At 52.0% G+C, this 10,000-nt stretch overlaps 1 protein-coding gene across 4 annotated transcripts in view; it reads right to left on the reverse strand.

Annotated features, from left to right (window-relative positions):
- LOC143298073 (spondin-1-like) overlaps nucleotides 1-10,000 on the reverse strand; it is a 325,817-nt gene that overhangs the window by 94,865 nt on the left and 220,952 nt on the right. For 3 of the 4 annotated variants that reach the window (XM_076610751.1, XM_076610750.1, XM_076610752.1), the window contains 2 exons: nucleotides 9,997-10,000; nucleotides 6,992-7,054 (listed from right to left, as the gene is read on the reverse strand). The exon at nucleotides 9,997-10,000 is cut by the window's right edge and continues 70 nt beyond it. In XM_076610751.1, coding sequence (XP_076466866.1) covers nucleotides 6,992-7,054; nucleotides 9,997-10,000 — 67 coding nt within the window. The remainder of the gene's footprint in view (nucleotides 1-6,991; nucleotides 7,055-9,996) is intronic. The other variant, XM_076610753.1, reaches the window with a different exon arrangement.

A 10,000-nucleotide genomic window follows, 5' to 3' on the forward strand; every position in this document is an offset into this window, starting at 1 on the left:
GTTCCCTGACACACATAATCACCACTCTGCAGACACTACCAACAGGGGTTGGGTGAAGGGAGGAGGGGCAGCAACAGCTGAGGGACTAAAGCCAGAAACACCAGGAGAAGATGTAACAACATGACAACCAGGACAACAATGACGGGGCAAGGACAACAATGACGGGGCAGGGACAGCAATGACGGGGCAGGGACAGCAATGACAACAATGACGGGGCAGGGACAGCAAGGACAACAATGACGGGGCAGGGACAACAATGACGGGGCAGGGACAACAATGACGGGGCAGGGACAACAATGACAGGGCAGGGACAACAATGACGGGGCAGGGACAACAATGACGGGGCAGGGACAGCAATGACGGGGCAGGGACAACAATGACAGGGCAGGGACAGCAATGACGGGGCAGGGACAGCAATGACGGGGCAGGGACAACAATGACGGGGCAGGGACAACAATGACAGGGCAAGGACAGCAAGGACAACAATGACAGGGCAAGGACAGCAAGGACAACAATGACAGGGCAAGGACAGCAAGGACAACAATGACGGGGCAAGGACAGCAAGGACAACAATGACAGGGCAAGGACAGCAAGGACAACAATGACGGGGCAAGGGCAGCAAGGACAACAAGGACAACAATGACGGGGCAGGGACAACAATGACAACAATGACGGGGCAGGGACAACAATGACAACAATGACGGGGCAGGGACAGCAAGGACAACAATGACGGGGCAGGGACAGCAAGGACAACAATGACGGGGCAGGGACAACAATGACGGGGCAAGGACAACAATGACGGGGCAAGGACAGCAATGACAACAATGACGGGGCAGGGACAGCAAGGACAGCAAGGACAACAATGACGGGGCAGGGACAGCAATGACAACAATGACGGGGCAGGGACAGCAAGGACAGCAAGGACAACAATGACGGGGCAAGGACAACAAGGACAACAATGACGGGGCAAGGACAGCAAGGACAACAATGACGGGGCAAGGACAGCAAGGACAACAATGACGGGGCAGGGACAACAATGACGGGGCAAGGACAACAATGACGGGGCAAGGACAGCAATGACAACAATGACGGGGCAGGGACAGCAAGGACAGCAAGGACAACAATGACGGGGCAGGGACAGCAATGACAACAATGACGGGGCAGGGACAGCAAGGACAGCAAGGACAACAATGACGGGGCAAGGACAACAAGGACAACAATGACGGGGCAAGGACAGCAAGGACAGCAAGGACAACAATGACGGGGCAGGGACAGCAATGACAACAATGACGGGGCAGGGACAGCAAGGACAGCAAGGACAACAATGACGGGGCAAGGACAACAAGGACAACAATGACGGGGCAAGGACAGCAAGGACAACAATGACAGGGCAAGGACAGCAAGGACAACAATGACGGGGCAAGGACAGCAAGGACAACAATGACGGGGCAGGGACAGCAAGGACAGCAAGGACAACAATGACGGGGCAAGGACAGCACTGACAATGACGGGGCAGGGACAGCAAGGACAGCAAGGACAACAATGACGGGGCAGGGACAGCAAGGACAACAATGACGGGGCAAGGACAACAAGGACAACAATGACGGGGCAAGGACAGCAAGGACAACAATGACGGGGCAGGGACAACAATGACGGGGCAAGGACAACAAGGACAACAATGACGGGGCAGGGACAACAAGGACAACAATGACGGGGCAGGGATAGCAAGGACAGCAAGGACAACAATGACGGGGCAGGGACAACAATGACGGGGCAAGGACAACAATGACGGGGCAAGGACAGCAATGACAACAATGACGGGGCAGGGACAGCAAGGACAGCAAGGACAACAATGACGGGGCAGGGACAGCAATGACAACAATGACGGGGCAGGGACAGCAAGGACAGCAAGGACAACAATGACGGGGCAAGGACAACAAGGACAACAATGACGGGGCAAGGACAGCAAGGACAACAATGACGGGGCAGGGACAGCAAGGACAACAATGACGGGGCAGGGACAGCAAGGACAGCAAGGACAACAATGACGGGGCAGGGACAGCAAGGACAACAATGACGGGGCAGGGACAGCAAGGACAGCAAGGACAACAATGACGGGGCAAGGACAACAAGGACAACAATGACGGGGCAAGGACAGCAAGGACAACAATGACGGGGCAAGGACAGCAAGGACAACAATGACGGGGCAGGGACAGCAAGGACAGCAAGGACAACAATGACGGGGCAAGGACAGCACTGACAATGACGGGGCAGGGACAGCAAGGACAGCAAGGACAACAATGACGGGGCAGGGACAGCAAGGACAACAATGACGGGGCAAGGACAACAAGGACAACAATGACGGGGCAAGGACAGCAAGGACAACAATGACGGGGCAGGGACAACAATGACGGGGCAGGGACAGCAAGGACAACAATGACGGGGCAGGGACAACAAGGACAACAATGACGGGGCAGGGATAGCAAGGACAACAATGACAGGGCAGGGACAGCAAGGACAGCAAGGACAACAATGACGGGGCAGGGACAGCAAGGACAACAATGACAGGGCAGGGACAGCAAGGACAACAATGACGGGGCAGGGACAACAAGGACAACAATGACGGGGCAGGGACAGCAAGGACAACAATGACGGGGCAAGGACAGCAAGGACAACAATGACAGGGCAAGGACAGCAAGGACAACAATGACAGGGCAAGGACAGCAAGGACAACAATGACAGGGCAAGGACAGCAAGGACAACAATGACGGGGCAGGGACAGCAAGGACAACAATGACGGGGCAAGGACAGCAAGGGCAATGACGGGGCAGGGACAAGGACAACAATGACAGGGCAAGGACAAGAAGGACAACAATGACGGGGCAAGTACAAGAATGACGGGGCAAGGACAGCAAGGACAACAATGACGGGGCAGGGACAGCAAGGACAACAATGACGGGGCAAGGACAGCAAGGACAACAATGACGGGGCAGGGACAGCAAGGACAACAATGACGGGGCAAGGACAACAATGACGGGGCAGGGACAGCAAGGACAACAATGACAGGGCAAGGACAGCAAGGACAACAATGACGGGGCAAGGACAGCAAGGACAACAATGACAGGGCAAGGACAGCAAGGACAACAATGACGGGGCAGGGACAGCAAGGACAACAATGACGGGGCAGGGACAGCAAGGACAACAATGACAGGGCAAGGACAGCAAGGACAACAATGACGGGGGCAAGGACAAAAAGGACAACAATGACGGGGCAGGGACAGCAAGGACAACAATGACGGGGCAAGGACAGCAAGGACAACAATGACGGGGCAGGGACAACAATGACAAGGCAGGGACAACAATGACGGGGCAGGGACAGCAAGGACAACAATGACGGGGCAAGGACAACAAGGACAACAATGACGGGGCAAGGACAGCAAGGACAACAATGACGGGGCAAGGACAACAAGGACAACAATGACGGGGCAAGGACAAAAAGGACAACAATGACGGGGCAGGGACAGCAAGGACAAGAATGACGGGGCAAGGACAAAAAGGACAACAATGACGGGGCAGGGACAACAATGACGGGGCAGGGACAACAATGACGGGGCAAGGACAGCAAGGACAACAATGACGGGGCAGGGACAGCAAGGACAACAATGACGGGGCAAGGACAGCAATGACAACAATGACGGGGCAGGGACAGCAAGGACAACAATGACGGGGCAGGGACAGCAAGGACAGCAAGGACAACAATGACGGGGCAAGGACAACAAGGACAACAATGACGGGGCAAGGACAGCAAGGACAACAATGACAGGGCAAGGACAGCAAGGACAACAATGACGGGGCAGGGACAACAATGACGGGGCAAGGACAGCAAGGACAACAATGACGGGGCAAGGACAACAATGACGGGGCAGGGACAGCAAGGACAACAATGACGGGGCAGGGACAGCAAGGACAACAATGACGGGGCAAGGGCAGCAAGGACAACAATGACGGGGCAAGGACAGCAAGGACAACAATGACGGGGCAGGGACAGCAAGGACAACAATGACGGGGCAAGGACAGCAAGGACAACAATGACGGGGCAAGGACAACAATGACGGGGCAGGGACAGCAAGGACAACAATGACGGGGCAGGGACAACAAGGACAACAATGACGGGGCAGGGATAGCAAGGACAACAATGACGGGGCAGGGACAGCAAGGACAACAATGACAGGGCAGGGACAGCAAGGACAACAATGACAGGGCAGGGACAGCAAGGACAACAATGACGGGGCAGGGACAGCAAGGACAACAATGACAGGGCAGGGACAGCAAGGACAACAATGACGGGGCAGGGACAACAACGACAACAATGACGGGGCAGGGACAGGAAGGACAACAATGACGGGGCAAGGACAGCAAGGACAACAATGACAGGGCAAGGACAGGAAGGACAACAATGAAAGGGCAAGGACAGCAAGGACTACAATGACAGGGCAGGGACAGCAAGGACAACAATGACGGGGCAGGGACAGCAAGGACAACAATGACGGGGCAAGGACAGCAAGGGCAATGACGGGGCAGGGACAAGGACAACAATGACAGGGCAAGGACAACAAGGACAACAATGACGGGGCAAGGACAAGAATGACGGGGCAAGGACAGCAAGGACAACAATGACAGGGCAGGGACAGCAAGGACAACAATGACGGGGCAGGGACAGCAAGGACAACAATGACGGGGCAGGGACAGCAAGGACAACAATGACGGGGCAAGGACAACAATGACGGGGCAGGGACAGCAAGGACAGCAATGACGGGGCAAGGACAGCAAGGACAACAATGACGGGGCAGGGACAGCAAGGACAACAATGACGGGGCAGGGACAGCAAGGACAACAATGACGGGGCAAGGACAGCAAGGACAACAATGACGGGGCAGGGACAGCAAGGACAACAATGACGGGGCAGGGACAGCAAGGACAACAATGACGGGGCAGGGACAGCAAGGACAACAATGACAGGGCAAGGGCAGCAAGGACAACAATGACGGGGCAGGGACAACAATGACAGGGCAGGGACAACAATGACGGAGCAGGGACAGCAAGGACAACAATGACGGGGCAAGGACAACAAGGACAACAATGACGGGGCAAGGACAGCAAGGACAACAATGACGGGGCAAGGACAACAAGGACAACAATGACGGGGCAAGGACAAAAAGGACAACAATGACGGGGCAGGGACAGCAAGGACAACAATGACGGGGCAGGGACAACAATGACGGGGCAGGGACAACAATGACGGGGCAAGGACAGCAAGGACAACAATGACAGGGCAAGGACAGCAAGGACAACAATGACGGGGCAAGGACAACAATGACAGGGCAAGGACAGCAAGGACAACAATGACGGGGCAAGGACAACAATGACAGGGCAAGGACAACAATGACGGGGCAAGGACAGCAAGGACAACAATGACGGGGCAAGGACAACAAGGACAAGGACGGGGCAGGGACAGCAAGGACAACAATGACAGGGCAAAGACAGCAAGGACAACAATGACAGGGCAAGGACAGCAAGGACAACAAGGACGGGGCAAGGACAACAAGGACAGCAAGGACAGGGCAAGGACAACAATGACGGGGCAAGGACAGCAAGGACAACAATGACGGGGCAAGGACAACAAGGACAACAATGACGGGGCAAGGACAACAAGGACAACAATGACGGGGCAAGGACAGCAAGGACAACAATGACAGGGCAAGGACAACAATGACGGGGCAGGGACAGCAAGGACAACAATGACAGGGCAAGGACAACAAGGACAACAATGACGGGGCAAGGACAACAATGACGGGGCAAGGACAACAATGACGGGGCAGGGACAACAAGGACAACAACGCCTGCAGCAACAAGGAAAGGACGACAGTGACGGTGACAACTTTTTCAGACACTGCACACGTGCATCTCTCCTTCACACACACACACACACACACACACACACACACACACACACACACACACGTACATACACACTCGCACACACACGCACACGCACACACACGCACACACACACACACACACGCACGCACACACACACACACACACACACACACACACATTGTAACAGACAGACAGACAGACAGGCAGACGGACATACAGAATGGGAAAAGAGAGGGGGAAACAGACAGACAGACAGTCAGACAGAGCGAAACAGCGAGACAGACAGACAGACAATATGTAAAAAATGAACATTCCTCCTGCGGAATTTTTTTTTTTTTTTTTTTTTCAAAACGACAAAGTTTGGGTAAAAAGAAAAACAACAACAAACAATCACAAAACTCAACAAAGCCGAAACACAGTGTCAGTCATAAATATGACAGCTTGCGACCATAAAACCCATAAAGGTTATTCTTGCGATTAATAATGAATCTAGAAGGTACAAAGTATGGCACACCCACGAGGTCAGGAGAAGACAAAAGGAGCGGTGTGTTAGGAACAGCGGCGTTAAGTGGGAACATCACGAACAGCGCGCCACTTGTCAGTCACTCTGAGCTACGGCGCTCTGACAGTGTCAAAAATGAGGAAAACTCCACACGGATTTATCAAAGTCAAGCAGAGACGACACGTAAGTGAAATGGACAGGTGTATGAAAGCAAACATTGGATACACAAGCATACATGCACATCTGTCATACACACACACACACACACGCACGCACACATACATGTGCATGCACACACACGCAAACACACACACACACACACACGCGTGCGCGCGCGCTTCCCTCGACACTGACACAAGTTAAAAATAAAACAAAGAAGAAAAACACCAAAATGACGACACTGAAATTGCTAACTACAGTTAATGCTCCATGCAAGTACTAGTATTAGCTCCACGACAGCCGGACAGGGCAGCAAGGTGACCATCCAGTGACCCACAGCACTCCAGTGACCAACAACAACAATTCAGTGAGCAACAACACACAACTGACCATTGCTGGCTGGCTGCAGGTCCTCAAAAGTGTCATTCACTTCCGGCGAGGGAGAAAGGTCCACTGCAATAGCAAGCAGACAACAGCACGTGAGACAAGGGTCACCATGGACGGGGTGGCCGGGTGGGCTGTGGTGAGGACTCACCCCATACAACAACGCGCCCTTCACAGAACCAACACCTGGACAACTGGACCTTGGGGGCTGTACGTACTTACTGCCCGTTACGCCCCCTGGCCTGGAGGGCAGCAATCAAGAACCGCCACTCTTGGCTGTTTTGGGCCGGTCTCTCAATGGTACCCCCAGGGCGGGTCTCTGAACGATACCCCAGGGCCGGTCTCTGAATGGTACCCCAGGGCCCCCAGGGCCGGTCTCTGAACGATACCCCGGGGCCAGTCTCTGAACGATACCCCAGGGCCGGTCTCTGAACGATACCCCAGGGCTGGCTTGCATGAGCGAACTGAGCAGCGCTGTTTGCTTCTCGTTCAGAATGCTCCCAGTTCCACCGTAAATTCCACATACTTAGGAACATTCTTAACTCTAAGCAAACTTTGTGCTGCAAAGATCGCCTCATGCAGCTGGGCTCAGTTTTGTTTGTTTATCTTTTTATCATGTGACATGTAATTGACGTTGACGCACATGGCACATCTGGGCTTTGGACTAATGGACTGACTGTGCTTCATTTTCATCTTCTACTCTTTGATTTCTTCCCAGTTCGATGGGGCCAGTTCTGTGTTTGATCTGATCAGTTAATGTTTTGCCATGGCTGTAGACAATTAGAATAATAATTCTTTGGAAAACTGATGAAAATAGTGCATGCACAGAAAGATTTTTTTTTCGGATCAGTTAGTCATGTATTCCTTATTTGATAGAATAAAAATGTGAATACCACACGAACATGTCATCACACGGTTTTTTTGGGGAAAAAAAGTTATTCCAAACTGGTGACTCATTTACTTGTGACTTGATGCCGTAATGATGAGAAGCAGTGAAAGTCGTTACGAATCAAGGATGTTAATCCTTCTTCCCCCTTACCTTCCATGTCCTCCCCTCCCCCCGCCCCCTTCATGCCTTCACACACACACCTGTGTGGAATGAGCGCCAACTCCGGAAGGTAAAATAATTCCCCCCTCTCCCCCTCTGCCGCCATCATAAAGCAACACATACGACAGCTGTTCGGCCAGGTGGCCTTTTGCGTAACACACACACACACACACACACACACACACACACACAAACACACACACGCCCGCACGCACACACACACACACACACACACACAAAACACACACACACAAACACGCGCGCGCGCACGCACACGCACACACACGCACGCACACATACACATACACACAGACATACAAACACATACATACACACAGACAGACACACACACACATGCACACACGCACGCACGAACACACACACGAATACATATTTACGCGCACACACACACACACACACACACACACACACACACAAGCACGAACACATATTCACACAAACTGATACGCACACACACACACAAGCACACATACACGTGCGCACACGCACACACACACACACACAGACGGACAGTCCACCCACTGACCCCTAACAAACCATCCCCCTTTTCCCGGAAACTTCCTGCTTCAAGGGCCACATCAAGCCTGTGTGTGTTATGCAATGCAAGAGGTATTTATTCATATCCCGGGTAAACGGTGGGTTTGAGGGCTGATAGTTAAGGTAAAGCTTTGATCGATGGGCCAGAGACCTGGACCACTCTCAAGTTAAATTGAACGTATCTCTCTCTGGCCCTCTCACCGCTTTATACATACATACATACATACATACATATATATATATATATATATATATATATATATATTCTCCTCTGTCTTCCTGCCCCTTCCATCTATCTATCTTTCCTATTCCCGTTTACTGAAAGAGCCAGGGAACTTTCAGAATGTAGAAAGTGGAGGAGCTGTGCCGAACGTTGTATCCCACCTTTCCGCCAGTCTGAAGACGTTTCACTGGCCGGTGACACGCAAAGATGCAGCGAACAATTGAGACAGATAGACAGATCGATGGATGGATAGATGGATAGACAGATAGATGGATAGAGAGGGAGACACACACAGACAAACAGATAGATAGATATACAGAAAGAAAGTGAGAGCTAAAGGGAGAGACTGACAGTTTGCTATATTTGATACTGTGTCACGTCACTGCCATCAGATTAACAACCCCTGTGAAGGGAGTGTCAGGGAGCGTGCAGCGTCTGTTTTTCCAGTCTGTCCACCCCAAGGTTTGAACAGTCCAAGGAAAAACAATATACCCGTTATCGAACAGGAAGTAGTCAGCATGTAACAGCAAGTATACATCATACAACACATAAACCAACTGACTATCCAAGTGAGTGAGAGGAGTGAGGCAGAGAGAGAGAGGGAGAGAGAGATACAGAGTGACAGAGAGAGACAGAAAAAAATAGAGAGAGAGAGAGACAGAGAGAGAGACACAGAGAGAGATAGAGAGACAGAGAGAGACAGAGAGATAAGACAGAGGGGGGGGGGGATACAGAAATACACAGAGACACAGAGAGACAGAGAGACACAGAGAGACACAGAGACACAGAGACACAGAGAGACGCAGAGACGCTTTTTGACACATAGATGTCATTGTCCATGAGGTCCCTATGACATAGGTGAATGCGTCAAAATACTTTGATTACATGAACAAAACATTAGAAAAAAAGGAATGAAAATGGTGAAAGAAAAATACTGAAACAAAACAAAATTCTTTCCTTGGGAGAAGGAAAGAGAGAGAGAGAGAGAGAGAGAGAGAGAGTTAGAGACAGAGAGTCATAGAGACAGAGAAAGAGAGACAGAGAGTTATAGAGAGACACAGAGAGAGAGAGACAGAGAGTTATAGAGAGACACAGAGAGAGAGACAGAGAGAGAGAGAGAGAGAGAGAGAGACAGAGACACAGAGAGAGAGAGAGAGAGACAGCAGCTGTGTCAGTACTCACGTTC

This window comes from Babylonia areolata, chromosome 23 (genome assembly GCF_041734735.1).
Source record: "Babylonia areolata isolate BAREFJ2019XMU chromosome 23, ASM4173473v1, whole genome shotgun sequence".
Taxonomy (NCBI): domain Eukaryota; kingdom Metazoa; phylum Mollusca; class Gastropoda; order Neogastropoda; family Buccinidae; genus Babylonia; species Babylonia areolata.